The sequence below is a fragment of the Pteronotus mesoamericanus genome, unplaced genomic scaffold (assembly GCF_021234165.1).
Source record: "Pteronotus mesoamericanus isolate MK-2021 breed Mesoamerican mustached bat unplaced genomic scaffold, CSHL_Meso_final contig_657, whole genome shotgun sequence".
Lineage (NCBI taxonomy): Eukaryota > Metazoa > Chordata > Mammalia > Chiroptera > Mormoopidae > Pteronotus > Pteronotus mesoamericanus.
Genome location: NW_026555229.1, coordinates 15,386,537 through 15,410,289, shown reverse-complemented (window position 1 = coordinate 15,410,289; position 23,753 = coordinate 15,386,537). Strand labels below are relative to the sequence as shown.

The 23,753-nt window shown below is 34.4% G+C and overlaps 1 protein-coding gene across 1 annotated transcript in view; it reads right to left on the bottom strand.

Moving 5' to 3' along the window:
• The window catches only part of ATRNL1 (attractin like 1), a 498,803-nt gene that overhangs the window by 390,741 nt on the left and 84,309 nt on the right, over nucleotides 1–23,753 (bottom strand). Inside the window, exons 11-15 of the mRNA XM_054581578.1 lie at nucleotides 14,541–14,625; nucleotides 13,102–13,310; nucleotides 11,973–12,091; nucleotides 7,925–8,057; nucleotides 3,500–3,681 (exon numbers count right to left, since the gene is read on the bottom strand). Coding sequence (XP_054437553.1) covers nucleotides 3,500–3,681; nucleotides 7,925–8,057; nucleotides 11,973–12,091; nucleotides 13,102–13,310; nucleotides 14,541–14,625 — 728 coding nt within the window. The remainder of the gene's footprint in view (nucleotides 1–3,499; nucleotides 3,682–7,924; nucleotides 8,058–11,972; nucleotides 12,092–13,101; nucleotides 13,311–14,540; nucleotides 14,626–23,753) is intronic.

Below are 23,753 nucleotides of genomic sequence, written 5' to 3'. Positions count from 1 at the left end.
TCCATAGAAGAGAACCTGAAGCCTGAGTACACTGGAGTGGGCCTGGTCCCGGGGCCGCAGGGGTCTACTGGGGAGAACCAGGACTCTAGGTCTGCTGGAGCCTAGCGCCACAGCGGGTCGTCCTGAAGGCTGGGTCCATGGATACCAACCTGGAGCCTGGGTCCACAAGGACCCGCCAAGTGCCAAGGGACACGAGGCTAGCCTAAAGGGGGTGTCCATGACAAAGTCAGATGCTCAGGTCACTCTTATTCCCTTTTGCCGAGAGTGTTTCTCTCACGCTTCACCGCCCTGTACAGCCTTGAGGAAAGGATGATGGCAGGTAATATGAAACTGCCTCGTCTACCCTCTTCAATGAGTCCTTCCTTATTTCTCCGCTCTTCCCAGGTGCTGTGATCTCTCACCTAGATGCCTTACTTGTGTAAAGGTATTTTTGTACATAGATGGTTGTTCAAATCAAGGTTTCTTTGAGGAGAGAAGCACTGAGAACTCCCAACCTACCATCTTCCTAACATCACTCTGAAACACTTCTACCTTAATACACATTTTCTAAGTTACTAAGCTAATAAGATTATATTATAATGTTAAGTGGTTTCAAAACTCTACATCATCCTTTTTTAAAAAAAAAATTATGCACTACATCTCTCTATTTGATTCTTTAACAAAATGGAAATAAGAGATATATATCCAGTATTTATTCTCAATATATTGGGCAGATGGTCATAGAGAGCTTCTAAAGGTGGCCATAGATCCAGAAATTTGTAAAGTATATAAATACACTTTTAAATAAATTTTAAAAATTTTACATAGTTAACACTCAACAAATATTTCTTAAATAAAATTAAAATATCTTGTGTATCTGCATTATGATAGTAGGTCTAATATAACCTAATGGAGTGGTGAACACATAGTAGGTAGTCAATAAATTTTCCTCAGCAAAGTTCATTAGAACTGAGATAGTTATTTTCCACCATCCAATTCCTGAAACAGAGATAGTAACTTAGTAAATAATGTTTCTAATTATAAACATGCACACGCTGCTATGCCTTGTGATCCTCATATATTACATATATTACTCTGAAAGATATTTTTATAACAAAAAAAGCTATAACTTTTTTACAGTTCTTGATAATAACAGCGGGAGTCAATCCAACATAGATATTTCAAATTAATGACTATGCTTCACTTTACAGCTACTCTGCCTATATTTCCAAACTATCCATAGCAAAGACGAGTCATTTAAAATGAAGTATTACTCCCTAACTCATTATGATATGAACCTTCAAGGAAGAGGAGAGGAACAGAAAAATGAAACAGCTGATAAAACATTTAAAGTAACTATTCCCCAGTAAATGAACTGGACAGGCAGTTGAAAATGAAAGATAAATTACTATATTATGAAAATTCAGAACAGCATACCATAAATCATTGCAACATTTCATTAGCCATTTCCGATAACTAAATGCTCATTTGACCCAGGCTATCTCTTTAAAGTATATGAATTTGTTGATCTTTATTTGCCAAAGAAAGGTTATCTTAAATTTATACAACTGTAATAACTCAGGGTATAATTTATTTTATATAAAGATCTATTTACTGTAATGTCACCTTACAGGGGTTTCTAGCTTTGAAATTTTGCTAAAGCTTAGCTTTCTAACAAAAAAGAACATTCTTCATTTGCAGAGCATGCTAATCTACAAACTATGAAATCTAAGTACATCCTATATCCAAAGCAATAGTTAGCCCATTCTTTATGACAAAAATAAGCAAGAAAAAGATGAACAACTAAAACAAGTATTCCTGAAATATGAAACTTATAAAATAGCACACTTCAGGGTTACAGTGTAAGGAATAAAAATAATATTTTATAAACAAGGAAAAAGGCAATAGAATACTAATGCCAAATATTAGTACTTTCTATAACTCAGATGATGTGGATTTACTCATAATAAGCTCTTCATAAGTGTTAAATATTCAGTAGAACTAATTTCCAAATGTTCATTGGAAATTGTCTCTCAATTTTGTAATTAAAGAGATGAAGCTCCTGGTGTCTCAAGAATGTAAACAGATCTTAAGTTGTATGCTCCATGTGCCTAAAAATAAAACTTTACAAATATACCTTGTCACATTTTTCTGAGCTATTAAAAATATCTAAAGGTCTCTCCTACATGACATGTACCCCTCCTACGATATACATCTTATCCTTCAACCAGAAGACTGGTATCTCTCGAACAAATTATATTTAGTAAGTTACTTCAAAGTGAAATAAGTCAGATAGAGAAAGACAAATATCACATGATCTCACATATTGTGGAAATCTTAAAAAAAAACCAACTCACTGATACAGAGGGAAGAAAACAGAGTGGGGGGTGCCAGAGGCAAGGGATGGGGAGTGGGGTGGGAAAAACAGGTAAAGAGGGTCAAATATCCAGTTATAAAACAAGTCATGAGTGGCAATGGACAGCATGGTGACTATATTTAAAACTACTCCATTGCATATTTGAAAGTTGTTGAAAGAGTAGATCTTAAAACTCATTATAAGAGGAAAACATTTTTTGTAAATATGCATAGCAACAGATATGAACTAGATTTACTATGGTGATTATTTTCATAATATGTTGTACACCTGAAACTAATATAATGGTATATGTCGATGAGATTTCAATTTTAAAAAATGCCCACAAAGTATTTCAAGTATATGAACTAAATAAGGTATTTCACAAGTAGATTTAGTAAATTTTTTCCAAATCTCCTATTTAATATATTCTTAGGAACTGACTATATTTTAACATCCCAAGAATAGAAAATAAGTATTGTGAATTCCTTTTAGAAATCTCTTATGAAAAGATATTTTAATATTTTCAAGAAAATAGTCCATCTTCTATGGAAATATTTTCCATAAAACAACTCTTCAGAAAATTGAAACTATTCCCGAATGCTATATATTCCAATATTTTCCACACACTTTAAAAAATTGGTTTTAGTCCTACTAACCATTAGTATATTATTTCAAACAAGTCTATATCTAGAAAAATAACACAATTCAAAAACTGAACTCACAATACACACACATACACACTCACCTGCACAAAATCTATGTATATACAACTGTAGTCAATGTGTTGGTCTAGTGTGTTTATTAAGAGGAATTTTTCAAGTACAAAATAATACTTCAAAATGATTATGAAATTATATGCCATGTTTTTAAGTCTATTTAGTTATGTGAGATGGGTTCTTTGTAACATAATGCATTGGTTTACTGTGCAAAATACGAGATGAGTACTTTAGAACCCTTATTACTAAATACTCATAGAGAATGAATCCTCTACCAGTTCACTTTTGAAATCAGTTCCCTTTTTATGTCCAAGATTTAGTAATAATAATGTATTAAAATACAAAAAAGAATGAATCATTGCCCTATAATTTCTTTTTTAGCGATGCTAAAAATAATTACAGGATTATCAGCATATTTCCAATATATACATATAAGTACAGTTGTTACCTGGTGCGTATACTTTTGTATTTCATCCAGAACAAATTCTACTTCCTTTGAGGTCGTTAATGAAGCGAGATTTCCACTAAGATTGTAGCAGTAGAGTTTGGCATTGTCATAGCTTTCTCTACTGGCATTGATTTTGAGACAAGCATCCCCGATGTGATTCCATCCTTCTCCACAAAGATGAGCTAAGAAAAACAGTTACATCTTATTTTTAGGTTCCCAAAAAGCATGTGTATTTTCCCTTATTTCAGAATTCTAAATACACTCTGTATTTGTTTAAATAATTTTACCCATAAAATATTTAAATATATCAATATAATATACTAAAAAAAATTTACCTAGAAGTCTAGTAGACAAAGACAACAATATCTTAAGTTTTTCCTTAATTTTGAAATATAAGATAAGCTCTGGCTCTATAATAGCTATTAAAATGGGTTAGCTGTTTGGTAGGTTTCCTCTGTAAATCTGGTGTATTGGCATGTGGTATCTCAACAAGTAAAATGATTACTCTCTATATATCCCAAAGTCCACCTTACATAATACGAGATCACTCCAAAAGAAAAATAACCAGCATGTAACAAAAGCAATTTCAAAGTTATTTCTACAAGTGTAGCTCATTGTCTTCCAAATTTAATTTCCACAGCCTGGGGAATGCTATTAATATTTTGATACGTTCAGTTCTTTGATTCTTTAATTATAATTGTGGGGAGAGAATTCTCATTTCATTATAGTTAGATAAGCCATAATCTTTGCTTTTTAATATTTATTTTTACACTGCTATTCAGGTCTTTCTAAAGTTTAAACACGCTCTTCAGTAATAATGGTTTATCCCTAAAGTTCAGACAGAACTTAAAACAGGACCTATTTCTAAAACACAGATTTATAAATGTATTATAAGGATACGCACTAGTGTGCCTGAATTAACAATGCAATGTTTCATTAACGCACGGCTTTATAAAGTTTGGCTGCCTTTTAGTTCCCACGTCACAGGAAACACCTCTGCGCCTCCAGCCCCTGCAGCCTTGGGTGCATTAGCACAATCTCTATGCAGTCCTTGTATAGCAGCTGTTCTCAAACACTTCGGTCCAAGACCCCTGTAACTCTTGACAACTGCACTGATCTTTTCCTTACTCGTTTTATATCTGTCTTTTTGACCATGTAAAAATTAAAGCTTATCATTTAAAGACACATTTGTTTATTTAAAATCATAATTTAAAATTCAGACTGACAGTTGACAGAGGGGAGTGGGTTTGGGGAACTGGATGAAAAAGTGAAGGGGTTAAGAAGTACAAAATGGCAGTCACAGCACAGTCACAGGGATGTAAGTCACGGCACAGGAATATAGCCAATAATACTGTAATAACCACGTATGGGGCCAGGTGGGTACCGGAAACACCCGCGGTGCCACTCTGCAAAGGACATGATTGTCCCCCCACTACGCTGTACCTCTGCCACTAACACAGGGTCATATTGACTGTGAGCTGTAACTGAAAAAAATTTATAGGAAAACAAAAGGATGAATAAATGCATAAAATTCATCACAAATGCACTCTCTCAGCTTCTAGGATGCCTTGCCCTTTCATGCCATAATTCAGGCCCTCAGGAGATGTATTAGGAAATTCTCTCCCTGAGAAAGAGTGGCTGACAGTTCCAATCAGGCCCCTGGTAACTAAAGAGATTATGATGTACTGATAAGTGAAGAGAGGGATGGGTAGACAGATCAGGAATAAAGCAGAGCAAAATGTGCATTGTAGAAGCTAGGGTGTGGCTATTTGGTGTCCTCTCTAATATTCTTTCCATTCTTCATATAAAATGTTCAGGAAAAAAATACTACAAATTAAAATAAATGGCACATTTAGTTTTTTTAATTACAGTATCTGAAATAAATAGTGAAAAGTGTGGCACTGTTTTACATTTGTGCAAATCTCTTTAATGGTGGATTAATATAAAGCAACCGTATTCTCATATCTGCTTCTACGCTCAGTCTATTGGAATCATATATTACATAGCTTTTGGAAAACACAGCAATCCCATAACAGAATGAGAATTTAAAAATGCAAATAATATCTTAGTATTATTAGTTTTGACCTCATAGACCCGCTAAAAGGGCCCATGAACGGGAGACTCCATTTCTTTAATAACTGCTATTGTATTGAGTACCAAGAATAGCACACAGTGCCTATAACATGTAATCCCTCAATAAAGTGTAATTATCATCTAATAAGGTTGTTTAAACACCTTTGTTTTCATTTTCAGGCTACACATACAGCAACCTTCCTGTCTTCTAGATTGGAAGTACCAAATGACTTTAAGGCAACAGCACAAAAGTTCTGTTATGCTAGGGCTTTTTCTTACATCATTGAATCAAAGAAGGGTTTAGTTGTTTTTTGCTTTGGTTTGGTTTTTTGCCAATCCTCCTTTCTTCCCTTGAGGCCAAAAATACCTGATTTACAAATTATACAAATGAAAACAAATGCATGGACTTTTGAAGCTAAACTAAATTATACCACTAAACCAAAAGTTTTAATGTTTTAGGCTTTTGTAGTATTGAGTATCAACTCAGCTTTAGAGTTCAAAAGATAGCAGTGAATTTGCCAAATGAGTTCAGTGAGTTAAATTCAGATTTCCAAGTTTACATGAAACCAACTTAAAAAATGCAATTCACAAATTTTCATGAAGTGCAGCTGCTATAGGCTGGGCCGTCCATTCAGATCATTCATTTCCTTGGGAAAAACTGAAAGGAAACCACACTACAGATACCCACTTGATTGCTTAGTAAATATGAACACAAGACCAAGGGAAGTTAGTGTATAACAGCACATTTTACTGTATTTATTGTATTTGTTGATCTTCAAAATAGTAGCCTGTTCCAATGGAGCTCTTTTACAAAACCAAAGTTTTTTCCTGGGCAATGAGTAGGTAGGATCTACCAAATATATCTGGACTATTACTTTTCAAAACTTCCACTGGTAACCAAATCCCCTTCTTATTGAAGCAATCTTTCTTTAAATACACACATTCCTTTCAGTGAAATACTATTTTGGTCCAGGATGTACTATGTCTTTTTAAAGAGACTTTGTAAGTATTTTTTACTGATCAATAGGTTGATTTTAACACTTAGAAATTAATATTACTTTCAAGTTCAGTGTCATCTCACTACTGCTTCTCACATCCTGCCTCCTGCATTACTATTCACTAATTTTCTCAAATTAATAAAATTCTCAAAGTGAACACACATCAGTATATCACTATTTAAAAGCTTTAAAGGTTGGCTATGGCAGGGTAGCTCATTTGGTTAGAGCATCACCCCAATACATCAAGGTTGCGGGTTTGATCCCAGTTAGGAAACTAAAAAGCATCAACTAATGAACCAATGAATGCATAAGTGGAACAATAAATCAATCTCTCTCTCTCTCCCCTCCCTGCACCCCATTCTCTCTCTCCAAAAATCAATAAATAAAAATTTAAAAATAAAAACTTTTATTTTTAAAATAAACAAAACAAACACATAAACAAAATTCAAAATTGGAATAAACATTCCAAAATCTCAATAGTACTTTTAAAGGCAATCTAAGTGTTACTTAAGTACATGAACACGTAAGAAAGACATTCCCATAATGGAATTTTCCAATACATTTTAGAATTACATAGGTTTAGAAATTTTTTATGAAAAAATAAAAAGACAAACAAAAAGCACGTGAAAGAGAAAGGCATAAAATCAAACAGAGAATAGCCACTTAATAGTCACTTCCATTACAAGCCATACAACTTTGAGCAAGTCACTTAGCCAATGTATCTCAGTTTCTCTGTATCACAGGAAGACGAAACTGGCTACTTATTTATATAACTTTTTAATCTACTGATTTTCTCTTTTCTATTTAAAAAGAAGGGAGGTTCAAATATACTAAGAAGAGTGTTGACTGTAAAAAATAAACTGAAATTGCCTTTTAAAATGAGCTTTGTTCTCATTTGCAGAATTTAGATTCTCATTAAATCATACAATATTTACTATAAATGTTACAATTTAGAATTTATAAAGCAGTCAGGAAAATAGAGTTCCCAGAGTCTAAAAAACAGCACTTAAAAAACAAATCATATATGTCAAAATGTTAACATCTGTTAAAATTTGGCTCCCTGTAGAAGTGCTTATTATTATCTATGTTAAGACATAAATTGTTAAAATTGGAAGAGGATTCTATCAAGTCATTAGCATAAAAAAACCAAGAAACCTTAAATGTCTTCAAAGAATTAGAAGCAAACATACAAATATTCCTGTAAAAACAAAGCTACCATGGCTCCAATATTATTGTTTTATTTGCTCTCGGTCCAGATTTAGAGAAGGGAATGTTCTTGCTTTTTCAAAGCTCTTTACAATACTCTCGCTCATCTGTGGACTATAAAGCTCATTGACCAAACTGACATTGTTACCTGGTAAAGCCTGGCACTCTTGTTGTCTCTGATCCCACTGGCAGTTCAAGTTCAGTGAGCAGCTTTTACAGCTGGTAAGTTTGTTACAAATCTGATCATTTCTCACATGGCATTTGGTGTAGTTTTTCACAGACTAGAAAGTTAAAAGATAAAATGTTATTTTTCACCTTTGTACAGCAATGACTCTTAAACTTCAGTGTATATGAATTACCTAGTGAAGTTTAAAATACAAATTTCTAACCCCAAATCCAATTCTACTGAATCAGAATCTCTCTTTATTCATTTATTTAGTTAAACTACAGTTCTTGGAACTGGAATGTGTACATATTGGAAAGTATGGGCAGATTACACAATTTGAAACAGAAACCATCTAATGAAAACATTTTCTATTGAATTTGATAACAGGCTTCCAACTCAACAAATAAAGCCAATGCACAAAGTCATTTCTCTTAATGATCACATGAAAGAATTCCAGTCATAATAAAATTATCATGCAAATCCCTGGAACAAAGTAGAAATGATAAGTAGTAAAAAATGTAAGAGGTGCTTTATCAGGATCCAATAAAGTTTTTTAAAATGAATTATTTTCTCAATAACTCAAACTAATTTTACTCCCACAGACATTCAATGTTGGTTTTGGTTAATTGATGTTTCTCCTGTATTTGTCACATTGCCTTTATCTACACTGCAAACAACCTGTGGAAGCTACTTTTTAAAAAATTTTACGTGATTGACTTTTAGAGAAACATTGATTTGTTGTTCCACTTATTTATGCATTTCTTGGTTGCTTCGTGGATGTGCCCTGACCAGGGCTCGAAGCCGCAACATTTGCATAGCAGGAGGATGATGCCCTAACCACCTGACCTACCCAGCCAGAACCATAGAATGTACCCTTATTTCAATTAATTCCAGCACTAAAAGTTTAAAAGTTAAAAAAAAGGCAACATAGGAACTTTAGTGGTAGTTCCTACATACACCAAGGTTCAGATATTTCACACATTATCAGTATCTATGATACGGCCTACCTCGTCAAAATCAAAAACTAAAATTTCTGGCTTAACTCTTCCTGTGATTCTTCTGGGAAAAAAAAAAAGTCATAAAGGAGTAATGCTACATCCTGGGCTCGACTTCAACCTTTTTTCCTCTATATACATATAAATGCTTGCCTCAGGCTCTCTCATGTAAGGAAGCTAAATATTTCTGTTCAGTCAGTGACTTTAAAAGTTAAAATTTAGTAATAACTATACCACATAGAAAAACAGTTAAAGGAATCCTCATCCTCTTAGATATTTTTAAATATCCCCACCAAATATTCATTTATAAACTCCTCTACTTTCCTACATAAAACACATTGCGGTCACCTTCAATGCAAAGATGTTAATTCCTTTAGAGCAAAGTACACATACCATAAGGCAACATAAAAGGAACATAGATAATCATGTTTATCTTTATGCACCCTAAAAATATAACAGAAGATACAATTTTTAAGATCTCAAGTTACTTTGTGACCCTTATTCAACCATCACATTTTCACTAGAAACATGCTTTCTTGTCATTTATTCTGATTCAGGGTTTTTTTGTTTTCATACAGCATGAATCTTAGTATTAGTCTATTTGATCATTATAGTTCCAAACACTTGCCAGCTAACAGAAGAGAAATAAATTTACTTGAATCATCTGACAAATAGAACTACTAATAAAAATGACAAGAGAATGGCTAAATGACATCTTCACAGAAGAGAAAGAATGAGACACTAAGGCCAGACCTTAGAATAACAATGGTATCATTAGAATCACCACCCAAATAACTATACTGCTCTTCATTAAAAACAGTATAGTCATTTACTGGTACTGAACCAGTACAATAGATGAAAACTATATTTCATTTATACACAGGGCCAATTTAATCAATTATGGAAGAAAGCTGAGAGTTATTCTGAAACATGGCTGGCATTTTTTGGCCTAATGAAGCAAATGTACATTGTGAACAGACTATGAAGACTAACCATTGCTCTCCTGGTCTTCACTCTAACATAGATGTAAATTTAAAATGAAAATCTTGGAGAAGTAAGCAGGCTATTTGAACTATTAGAGCATAATACTTGCAACTTGCAGTAAATATGATTAAATAATGAAATAGGATATCAATGGACATCATTTACACTAAAATCTCACAGACCTTTCTGTATCCATTAGCATTTGGTTCAGCTTAATCACCAGACATTGTGATAAAGCTGTCTAAAAGACACATTACATCAAAGTCTAAATTACAAGTGAGTACCATCTGCTCACTTACACTATCTCACCCACTGCTTTTCTCGTCAACACAGCATTAACAAAAATAAAATAAAGAGCAAAAAAAGCACATTATAAAATGAATACTCAATAGCAATTTATGTCACACAACCTTTTTAAGTATGCATATTTTCACTTAGGGTAAATGTCCAAACACAAATTAACTCAGGGTTATTCAACAAAGCTTTAAGTAACTGCTTGCAATTTTTATCTAATAACATTCTCCATTTTAGTTCCTTATTCTTATATTTCATTCTACTTCCTTCTGCCTATTTCCACATGACTCATTAAAATAACTCATTAGATGAATATTAATACAAGTATAAAAATTCAAATTTTCACTGTCATATCATATTAACATTAAAACAAATAAAATTGAAGTATGTATTGTCATTAAAGTTACATCACTAGACTGTACACAGGGTGGGGCAAAAGTAGGCTTACAGTTGTTTGTCTGAAAAATAATACAATAGTTAATGAATAATAATACAAGAATAAACTCTGTGTTTTGCATACTCACACTGTAAACCTACTTTTACCTCAGCCTGTATACCAAAACCATCTGTATGAAACAAAAAGATTCAATTAGTCAATAACTAAAAACTGTCCTCCATTATGAGTTTTGAATATTACTGTAGAATAGACCTATAAAACTTAATATTTTGAAATATGACTGGTTAGTGCAGAAAATTTTCAGATGACACAACAGAAGTTTTTTACCTGTTTCCCAACCCCCTTTTCTTTACCTTTCATCTCTGCCTGCAATCTTGAAAACGAATAGACACTTTTGTGGATAATTAAAACTTTAGAGAAAAAAATGTAGTTTGTAATTAGTTGAAAATTGGTATGCACATTATTTAGTCATTTAAGCTTTAGTCCAACTGGGGAAACTTTAATCCTACTCAATATACTTTTGAAAACTTTTTAAATTTTATTTCAATTCGTTGACATCTAAAAAGCATGTGATATTTTTACTACCCACTTACAAGGTTAAATTTGCTCCTCTTAATCAATTTTCACCTGCCATAAATACTAGTTTTATAATTTTTTTCAAGGGTCTACCTAAAGTAGGGTTTCTCAGTCCCGTTGCTATTGAGATTTTGGCCCAGATAACTGTCTTTTGTGGGAGGTCTGTGTATACAGTGTGAGATGTTTAGCAGTATCCCTGTTCTCTGCCTACCAGCTGCCAGAAGCAACCTCACATTCAGGACAACCAAAAATGTCTACACACATCGCCAAATGTCCCTTGGAGTACAAAACAGTCTCTGGCTGAGAACCACTGATCTCAAGACAGACACTGAATAAAAGGGAAACTAAAACAGCCAATACTTGGACTTACATGCAAGGTATGTCAACAAGATGCTAGACCGTACCACCACCGATGCCTGTCTGACAAGAATCCCCTGGAAATGATTTCAGTACTCACCTATATAATCCTATTTTCATCAGCACTGAAGATAGCATTTACAGTTCTAAGTTTTTTTTTTTATTTTACATCAGTTTCGTAAAAAGTTTCCCAGTCTTGTCCATGAAAAGGAGTAAAAGTTACTGGATTCAAAATGTAGCCTACGCTGACAAATTTGAGCGACAAATGACAGGCTGAATTGACAACGTACTGAGAGAGTGATTTTTCTGCATATTTTCTAAGTGTCTTGATGTGCTAAGTGCTATTTTCTACAGTACTATACATGGTAGGCTAATGATTATAAAGCAACAACGTTAACTCCATCCCCATTCACCCATAAGTACTAACCACGCTGCAGTTACTGCTGGCCGACATGCATTTCTTGTCATCACACCACTGACAGCCATTGGTATTGGCAGTGCAGCTGGCACAGTCTGCGTATCTGTGACACCTGTCATCAGAAGCCGCTACAATACAAATGGGAGAGAGAGGCCCATCAGATGGAAAAGAAAATGTCACACTTCTTGATTCACGCATTTTCAACATCTGTTTAAAAATCACTAAGACACTTTTAAGCCATAAATATGACCATCGATATCAAAATAAATTCTTCACTATGAAGTCAACTTTATGGTTAATTGCGTTTGCAAGGTTTTAAACACCTCCTATCCTCATCTAATTACGGACTCTACCAGAAGCCAATAGCCATTTAAATGTACACGTTATGGAGAAGGGAGAAAAGACTCACAGGTAATTTAGTGAACAAAATCTATTACTATATACCTAAAAGAAAACGTTACAACAAATACTGTTCATCATTCTTCATAAAGATATTTAGACACATCTGAGTTATAGATTAGCAAAACTTGAAAATACATTTGTTAATTGTAGCACTGCGTACAAACTCACCCAGTTAAAGAAAATTGAACAATTTTTATCCTAGTCATTCATTTATATATAAACATTTACTAGTAATTTTTCATAAGTTTGATTTATTCATTCAATATTTTGTATGAAAGATTAAACTAGAACATTAATCATCAAAATTATAGAAATTGTTTTTAACTTCATGGTCTGGCTTGGCAATAATTCAGGAATAAAAAAATAATACCAAATGCATAATAAATTACTTCATTTTATTTCTTTGAAGCGCACAGTATTTCTTGGAAAGAATTATTTGAAATCATTTTTTACTTACATAGGAAAGTAATTCATATATATGATCATGTTATATATAAAATATTGATATGTAATTATACATGCAGAATTTTAAAAAGAAAACTAAAAATAGCTAATAAAGATTAAATTATTAATGGTTGTCTAGTTCAAACATTAGATTCCTAATTAGAGGATCATAAATTTTTAATTTCTGAAAGCTACTAAAGTAACTCTTACAATCAGAATGCATTTCTACATCTAGCCAAGCAGAGAAGCTATGGACCGAGACTGGAGAAGGGAAAGAGAAGACAGCTTTTACCTGACTTAGGAGGACACTTTGCTCTAAGAATATTATTCGTAGTCCCAGATTCCCAAGATTCACAGTAATTTTTATTCCAAATACATTTTATCCCTGGACCAGCATTTTTACAAAGTTCTTCATCTCTAAAAGCCTTGCAACTTGGAGGCTTGTATACAAGGATGTCATTGAGGAGCACACTAGAAAATCCTCCAAATATATACATGGACCTAAAAAAAACACACACACAAGAATCTTAAAGAAACAATATGAACAAAAGTCTCTGTTTACTGTACTAGTTTTAAAAATAAATTTAAATATATATTTTACATTTGTTCATTCAGGAAGGAAATAATTTTTTTAGAATTAGACACTAGCTATACATGTATAATAAGGTACACTTTAGAACTGCTATCTAAAAATAATAATTTTTGAATACAGAGATAAAATTTAGGAATTAGAAAATGGGATCTTATAGTGTTTTATTATCCTCTTAGAAAATTTTTAAAAAAGAACAAAATAATCAAAAAGATTTTCAAAATTTCAGTTTAGAAAGAAAATCTCAATCCCTGAATTAATTATTATTTCCAATGCCAAAGATATGTGACATGTCCTCACAATAGTGCTATTATTTCTAAAAATATTATTAATAAATAGAAAAGGTAAGGAAATGCTTCAATAATATCATTTACTATTTAAGAGAAGTAAAATAGAAATCAACAAAACACAATTTTTCAACAGAGAAGCCGAAAAGTTATGTATTACTATTTTGAAAGCCAATTGATATCAATTACACAGTTTCATTGTAGTTAACTTCTACCTGCTTTTAGTATCATATTGGAGAATTTTTACATAATTTAAGTAAAATAGAAATAAAATGAACTTATAAACATGTCATTTTAAGCTAATTAATGAGTTAGCATATTTTTATTGTCACTCAAGTCCATATTACCAAATTTTTGCAGCAGAAATAGAAAAATCATACTAACAGATAAGAGGAAGGCAACTTAATAATCATCCACTCCAATTCCCAATGGATTTAAGGATATTCAAGCCCAGAGTGGTTAAAAGACTTGCCAAAAGTCATGCATTTAAAATGACAACTAAAATGAATCCCCCCACTATCCTTGCTCTCTTGGATAGAAACGGAGGCTGGCCTTTCTATCATTTCAGTGTCATCTTTTTAAAGGAAGTCATTCATTAGCTGATCTCTGGAAAAAGAAGGCAGGATAATTTTTTTAAAGTATCTGAAGTTGTAGCTCAGCACCTTTCCTTTGACGACTCCCCTACCCCTTAAATATATTTAAACAAAAAAAAAATGAAGAATATGGTTAATGAACCAAAAGGTACTCCATGGTACAGTAGGGATACATAAAATCCAGTGCCATTAAGTAAAATGATATTTTTGGAAGAATAACAGAATATGCAGCTAGTAAAACTGATAAATGTATTTCTTTTACCCATTAATGACAACTGCAGAGTGTCCAAATCTGTTGACATCTCTATGAAGATTTGGCTTCGGTAATATTTTCCATTCATCGCAAGCTAGAAAAAAAGATGAAAAAAACAAAAAAATAAAAATTTAAAAATAAAACAAATTAAGACAAATACTAAAAAACAATCACCGGTCAAATTAATGATACAATACATAAAGTTAGGAAGACTTTCATTAATTCTTCATGACCTACAATTTAGTATTTTTACTCAACTCACATTTTTTCTTAAATAGAAATGACTTTTGACTAAAATTCCCACAAATAAATTTATGTGTATAAGAATAAAGGAAATAAAAGAAAGTAGATGTATTTTATATTGGAAAATAATGTCTTTCTTATCTTTATTATATTTTTCCCATTACTAATTAGTCTCCTTATATACCCCTCCCCCCAGCAGTCACCACACTGCTATCATGTCCATGAGTCCCTTTTCCTTTTAGCTCCATCCTTCCACCTCCTAACCTCTCCCTGCCCCTGCAACTAGCTGTCATTTGTTCTCCATCTATGAGTCTGTCCCTGTTTTGCTTGTTAGTTCAGTTTGTTCATTAGGTTCCACATACGAGTGAAATCACAGAGTATTTGTCTTTCACTGACTGGCTTATTTCACTTAGCATTAATGAGGAGAGCTTAAGAAACATCTTGGACAACAGGAAAATAATTTCAATGACATATCTTTACCAAATAAACCAATGTTCACGAAGTGAAATAATACATGAATGTCAATTCCAGGCAAACCTAATAGAAAGTTAAGTCACTAAATCAAACTTTACATATAAGCATACAAAATTAAAGGGAATATATAAATTTCAATGAAAGAATGTCTAAAAACAGAATTACCAAAATCAAATATTTAGTATAGAATCCCAAAAGACTCTGAGTAGCCAAAGTAATCTTGCAAAAGAACAAAGCTGGAGTTATCATGCTCCCTGATTTCAAACTATATTACAAAGCTATAGTAATCAAAACAACATCATACTAGCACAAATAAAGGCACACAGATCAATGGAACAGAACAGAGAGCTCAGAAATAAACCCACATTCTTCATTCAATTACTCTACAGCAAAGGAGCCAAGAATATAAAATGGGGAAAAGACCATCTCTTCAATAAATGATGTTGGGAAAACAGGATAGCTACTTGAATAAAATTGGATGACTTTTTTTACAGCATATATGAAAATAAACTCAAAATGGATTAAATTATTAATATAAGACCAGAAATCATAAAACTCCCAGGGGGAAAAAAACTCTTTGGCATCAGTCTTAGCAATATTTTTCAGATCTCCTCCTTAGGCAAGAGCATCGTAAGCAAAAATAAACAAGTGGGACTACATAAAACTAAGAAATTTCTGCACAGTGAAGGAAATCATCACCAAAATGAAACAGTAACCTATTAAGTGGAAGAAGATATTTATTTATAAATGACCTATCTGATAAGTTAATATCAAAAAGATACAAAGAACTCATATAACTCAATATCCAAAAAAAAAACCCAATTAAAAATGGGCAGATCCGAACAGATATTTTTCTAATAAAAACATAGAGATGGCCAACAGACGCATGAGAAGATGCTCAACATCACTATTCATACCCGAAATGCAAATCAATACCACAAAAAGCTATCACCCCACACCTGTCAGAATAGCCTTTATCAAAAGACGGTAAATAACAAGTGTTGGCAAGGATGTGGACAAAAGGAAACCTTCATGCACCATTGGTGGGAATGTAAATTTATGCAGCCACTATAGAAAATATTATGGGAGCTCCTCAAAAAAACTAAAATAGAACTCCATATAATCCAGATGTTCCACTTCTGGGTATTTATCTGAAGAAAACAAAAACACTAAATTGAGAAGGCACATATGCGTATACTTATTGCAGTATTACTTACAATAATGAAGATATGGAAACAACTTAAATGTCTATTGATAGGTGAGTATTTTCTAGTGTTTTACAATGGTTTATCCATAGAAACACTTTTCATATAATACCTATTACATGTCCAAGAGCAAATGCTCTGAAAGACCACATTTTGGAAAATACTATGATAGATGGCTATGCATAGCATTAAGTCTGCCAATTACATGCTAAAGTTCATTTAAAAAAATATGCATTTAAGAAATGTGTGTGGGACTATAAAACTTCCAGAGTGCTTTCATCTCTATATAACATCTCTTATAGTGGTTTTTATAAGAATCCGGTGAGGTTGATTGAGCAGGTATTATCTTACATTAGAAATATTGAAAAATTAGACCTAGGAAAAGTTAAGCAACTTGCTTAAGGCATTTGATTACATTTGTTTTTCTGAAAATTATGTTTATGAATATTCACTATTATAAAACTAATTTGATTGAACTGCCCAAGTGGCCAGTAGTTAATGAGTGAATAAAAAAAAACTCTGGTATATTTATACAACAGGATACCACTTGGCCATTAAAAAGAAGGAAACCTTACCATTTGTAACAGTATGGATGGACCTGGAGAGCATTATGCTAAGTGAAATAAGCCAGTCAGAGAAAGACAAGTGCCATGTTATTTCACTCATATGTGGAATCCAATAAACAAAGTGAACTAACAAGTAAAATAGAAACAGACTCATAGATGGAGAGCAGACTGGCACCTGGAGGGGGAGCTGGGGGATGGAGGGACTGAGCAAAAGACAAACAAGAGAAAAAAACTCATGGACATGAACAACAGTGTGGTGACTGCCAGGAGAAGTGGGGACAGAGTGGGTGGAGAGGGGGACGGAGGCTTGACTTTGGGTGGTGAACACACTATACGGTGTACAGATGACGTGTTCTAGAATTGTGTACCTGAAACCTATACAATGTTGTTAACCAGTGTCACCCCAATAAATACAATAAAAAAGAACAAAAAGAACTTTGAAAGATTATTCACATTTGGAGAGAAGGTGTGACCTGAAAAGGGCACAGGCTTTGACCGGCGATGACAGTGCGTTAACTACCTCAGAAGGATAGGTTTCGATCATTCCGCCCAACCCCAACACACACACACACGCACGCACGCACGCACGCACGCACACACACACGGCCCACATGACTAGTGATTTGTAAAGTGTGTGTTGGTTATAGGATTCCAACAACAGAATCAGAAACCTGAATATGCTTCAGAAAAATAAAACAGAAAAGAGATGAATCAGTAGGGCTTCCAGAAAGCAGGACTTCCAGGAATGAGTTTATCATAAAAATCTGCAAAGAATCTTCAAAGTCATTTTGAGACATCCATAGTCCAAAAAAGAAAATGATCTAACAGTCTGAGCCTGCCTTGGAGTAAAGGGTAAGTAATTTGGCCCAACATCCAATACAAACCAGGCAGAAGGAGGAAAGGAAGGTAGATTTTTCAAGATGAAAGGCATAAAAAATACTGCGAAAAAACTATCCGTGGAGTTAAGAAAAAGAACTGAGAGGAAAACGATGAGCATTAACTACAAATTTGACTTTCTGAAGATTTCTTCTAAACATACAAGTTATTCTCCTTTAGGAAAAAGAAAATTTCAGCACAAAAAATAGTCTAAAGATTGATATTACAAACACCACAGACATGTGTACCCCTACCCAGATTTGTCAAAACTATTATTTTATCATTAAAAAACTATAGTATTTTTAAGAAAAAAATGTTACAGATAAAATTGAGTTTTCTTGTGTACTCTCTCCATAATTCACAGTCCTTAACGTCTTCCCTCTTTGGATGCAACAAGGTTTTTATACTTATGATACATGTATAGTATTTTGTTCAGGTGGTAAAACTTTATATTAATATAAATTATATCAGACAAAACATGACATCCTTTTACAACTTGCTTGGTTTATTCAACTCATTGAGTTTTACTTTTGGAGAGGTTTTTTTTGTTTGTTTTTTGGTTGTTTTTTTTTTTTTTACCATTGCCATCATTTTTAAGTGTGTAGTTCAGTGGCATGAAGAACATTCTCAGTGTCACGCAAGTATCACCATCATGCACCTCCAGAGATTTCTTCACCTTGATAAGCTGAAACTCTGCATCCTCTAAACAGTAATTCCCCATCTCCCTCTCTCCCCAGGCCCCAGCGACGACCACTCTGCTTCAGGTTGTCTAGGTTCCTCATATAAGTGGAATCATCTGGTTTTTCTCCTTTGGTGACTGGATTAGTTCACTAAGCACAGAGGTTTTCTCAACCAGCGTGCCGCAAGAATTTTTAAAACATGCAATACCTGACTATTGAGTGAGGAGCACTGACCCCTTTTCCCTTAGACTGTCATATAAAAAATGACAAGAGCCAACATAGCAATAGCTACTTGGTGTGAATGAATCAACGTTACACCTATTTTTCTCAGATTGGCAAAAAATGTATTATTTTGGTGTGTTGTGGAATTTTAGTGGTTAGCTTATGTGTGTCATGAGATAAAAAAGGTTGAAAAATTGCGGATGTAGCATAACGTCTTCACAGTTCATCCATGCTGTGGCATGTGTCAGAATTTCCTCCCTTTTTGAGCCTGAATAATATTCCATTGTGCATATATACCACATTTTGTTTATCCATTCATCCATCAATGGACCCTTGGGTTGCTTCCAATTTTGGCTACTGTAAATAAGCTGTTACAGAAATGGGTGTATAGTATCTGTTCCTGTCCCTGCTCTCAATTATTTTGGGGGTAGAACTGAAGTGACATTCCTGGATCATACAATAATTGTATGTTTAACATTTTGAGGAGCCTCAATACTCCTCCAAGCAGCTGTACATAAATTCCAACCAGCATTGCACAAGGGTTCCAAATTCTCCACATTCTTACCGACACTTATTTTCTACTTCTTGATCACAGACGTTGTATTAGGTGTGACATGGTACTGCATTGTGGGGCTGTTTTGCATTTCCCTGATAATTAGTGATGTTGAGAATCTTTTCATGTTCTTATTGGCCATTTGTTTATCTTTTGGGGAGAAGTGTCTATTCAACAACCCTTTTAAATTTATGCAAATATGTGGTGCTATGCATTCATTTTAACCATGTTATAGCATTCCTTTTTGTGACTATACCATATCTATCCACTCATCTGTTAATGATCACTTTGCCTTTTCTCAGACTTTTCCTGTTGGTATGTTCATTGTTATTCACATCTTCTTGTGCACATTTTCAGAGTTTCTCTACACAGATTTCTAAGAGTAAAATTACCAGGCTTAAGGAAGGGCACACCATCAATTTCACTAGATTCTGCCAATTTGTTCTCCAAAGGAGTCCCGCTGACTTAATACTCATGCCAGAAGTACATGATGCGTCTTCTTATTTCATATTCTCTCCAACATGAATCTCTATCAGACAGTTTTTGTTTTTGCCAATCTGATGAATGGTTTTATTTTATTTTTTTTTCCCAGTTATTCTGGTGAGATCAAGCATCTTTTCATCTTCTCAGGTCATTTGTTTTCACTCTTCTGTAAAATCACAGTTCAAGTCCTTCATCCATTTTTCTATTTGACTATTTTTTTTAATGATCCTTTATTAAATGTTCTGAATACCAACCCTTTGCTGGTCACATGCATTACCGTAACTTCTCCTTTGCTGTGGTTTGTCTTTTCACCTAGTTACAGAGTCTTATTTTACCGAAAGTGTGTACCTTGTCAAATTTTTTATTTGTTCTTTTTATTCTTAACACAAGATTTTAAAGATAATCTCTAATTTTCTTCTAAAATATGTACAATTTGGCTTTTACTGTTTTGATCTTCTGGAACTTATTTTTACATCTGTTACAGTAATCCAATTTCCCTTTTTCCCATTTACCAAATTTCTCAGATAGTTCTCAGTATATTTCCAGATTCCAATTTTCCCAGAACCATTTTCAACACTTATTCCTGGCCCGCTAATGTGTGTCTTTTTAAATTTCTGTACTGCTTTGGTTTGTTCTTATTTTGTTTGTTTTTAACTAAAAATATATGAGGACTGGCAAAAAATAATGCTCCTTTTTTCTATGAGCTGGTTATCTACAGCAAATCTTTTATTACAAAACCATAAGTATGTAATTCTGTGACATAACAATATCACACTTAAGTACATCATATGACATTTTAGGTGAAATGTCTAAATTGTTGTCCATCTCACGTGAGACATTCACGTATCCTACCAATCACACTCAATGACGTTACTTCTGCAGGACCCTGTATATGTGTGAAGTTTAAAAGTCAAATGATCCCACAAGGTTTATAATAAAAAGTCCTCCTGCTCTGTCTTCCCAATGCCTATTCCAGAGTCACAGGAGTAAGCACTTTGAATTCTAAATAAAAATCTAGAGTTTGTTTTACATTTACCTCCTTGTTCTAAATGGCATACTTAGTTCTTAGCTTCATTTATCTCTGACTTCCTTCATGCAGATATATACACACATACCTCCCTCCCTTCATCCTCTTCATATACATTTTGTTTAGAACTATATTATATTATCCACAGATAAACCATACAGCATGCTATGATTACATTTTCATTCATGAACATCACTTTATTTTCCCTGCAACTCATTTTTCCACTTGGCTTTCTATGTATCTACTGTTGATTCATCGCCATCTACAGTGGAAATTTTTACAGCTCTATTCCTGCCATGTCCTGACATGGGTTATCAACTGACCATGTGTTCAGAGTTTTATATCATCAGCTGGCTTTGTCACCAATAACCATAAGAACACGAAATGGAAGTGGTACCCAAGATCCAGCATGAGCAAGACCACAACGCGCACAAGCGACATGCTCAGACAGGTAGCCCATTCAGGCCCTTCCCTGTCACCCACCACTGCTGCACCAGGGCCCACCCCTCACCTCAGAGCTAGGGCCACACGGGGAATATCGTCTATGCCCAGATACCAAGAAGAAGAAAATACAAATGTGCCAGCCTGATGTGTGGAAACAGTCAAAAGCAGACATCACTTAGAAGGCAGCTGTGCTCAGGGTGGCTCAGGAAAAAGCCTCCCAGCTGTGCCTCATTCACATTGTGGGGAAAGAGAAATGGCCCAAGAGCCAAGCGTCACAATCGATGGGCAAGTACGGAACCCAGAGTAGGAAATAACATATTTTTTTATTTATTTGTTTTTACAGAGAGGGAAAAGGAAGGAGAAAGAGAGGGAGAGAAGCATCAATGTGTGGTTGCCTCTCACGTGCCCCCACTGGGGACCTCACCAGCAACCAGGCATATGCCCTGACTGGAAATCAAACAGGTGACCCTTTGGTCCACAGGCCAGCATTCAATCCACCAAGCCACCCCAGCCAGGGCAGGAGATAACATATTGATTAGGGCGTCAGATACCTAAGGGTGAGGGTCTGGATCATGCCACCAGGTGAGACAGAGACCAGAAGAGGTCCTATCTGATGGTAAGGGATATTTAGAAAGAAAAATGGAGGATGGACATGAGAAATATCAGTTCCCAGCCCTGAGGCCAGCTGCAGAGTCAGAACAATAATCCAGGTTTTCCCTGGGAAGAAAGGCCACCGGCATCCGAGAGGAGCTTTCAACAAACGTATTTGAAGTAGACCGAGTGGCTCAAAGGATGAATTATATTGAATATGGAAATGTGCTCACTAAATACACCTTCAGAGAAGGCTTATTGCCCCATTGCTAGGATCATTATCACCCACGTCATTCAGCTACCAGCCCCTACAGACACTGCGTCAGCTCTGGAGAGCTCCCTCACCCCAAGGTCCTGTGCTCCTGGGAGGGACTCTCACACAAGGGCGGATCAAGGCCTGTTTTGCCCTGTGAGCAACAACTCTGACAGGCACTGAGGCTGTCAGGAGGGCTTCACCTTTCCCTCTGCCCAGTCCAGCCTCTCCCCCAACCCCTTCCCAAGAACCTCATCAGAACCCTGAAGTCCAAACAGTGTCGCCGCGTCTGCTTTCCAGAGAAACCGAACTGTGACAGGGTGGTTCATTGTCACAGGATAACCTGGCCCATACTGACTGATACAATGCAATAAATGCAAATTTCCCTCTGCAGTTTCTTAAAATAGCTGGCAAATTGTTTTCACTCATAAAACTGTTTAGGAAGAATAGAATTTAACTTTCAAGCTTATGAATAGCTAGCTGAGGTAAGCAATTTTTGCCTCTATAGGCACAGTATTTCATGCTTGCTGCTATTTGCCCACCTGCCAGGAATTTTCAACAGAATGGGGGGAGAAAAAGATATGGGCAGTTGTTACAAACAGACTTTCCACTTATTCCTTCCAGCTTTTTCAATAACTACTAAACGGAAGGTTAGGCTAGATAAATTCTGTTGTTGAGTTTTCACATTCTAGATCAGGATTCTCTATAAAACTTGGATTGGTTTTCCTGAAAGCAGAAGTTATCAAATGCCTTAAAACTCAATACCAAATTAATATAATTTGTTTACATGGAGTCTATTCCCATTCTTACATTGTAAAGTCTCTTACATTATTAATCTGACAACAATCAATAATTATGTTTTTGCCAAGAAGAAAATATATTTCCAGAGCACTTGACTCATTAGCACTTCATAAAAAGTCTAAGGCTAGACAAATTAAAGCAAATCTGCACAGTTATTGACATCATAAAAGCTGACAGAAATACCATTCCATAACAATAGAAAAGCTACACAGAAATAAAGAACAAAGCAAAATATACACTCTGGAATATAGATTTATTTTTAAAACCTGTGCTATAAGATACTAAATATTAATTTACAAACTGCACGCTCGATACACATAAAATCAAAAAATGAACTACTATTTTCTCAAACCCAAATTTCAGAAATCAGAATATTGTGCCATCAGACTCCTGACCTATGAGGGGCCACATAATTACATTAGGAGCTATGCTGACATTTAGAGACTGGTTTATTTTATCAATTACACATAAATGTGCATTCATTTCCAAATTTTCCTACACATACACGTTTTCACGAAAATATACATTTGTAATGCTTTAAGGACACATTTGAAAAATTCTTTAAATTTCCCACTTGACGTACTATTTCATAAGTCAGTCTCAGTTGTATACTTGAAATTCACTAAAAAGAGCACAAAAGTTGTGTGTCAAGACTCAAAAGTAGATCGCTATAGAGAAAACCTCCTTTTAACCATTTGAATACCTTTGTCATAGGAATCATATTTCTGGATGTTGCCTAAAAACTTTCTCCACCAGCCCTTAATGTTGGTGTTTCACCAGGTTTTTCCCGCACTAGGTCAAAAC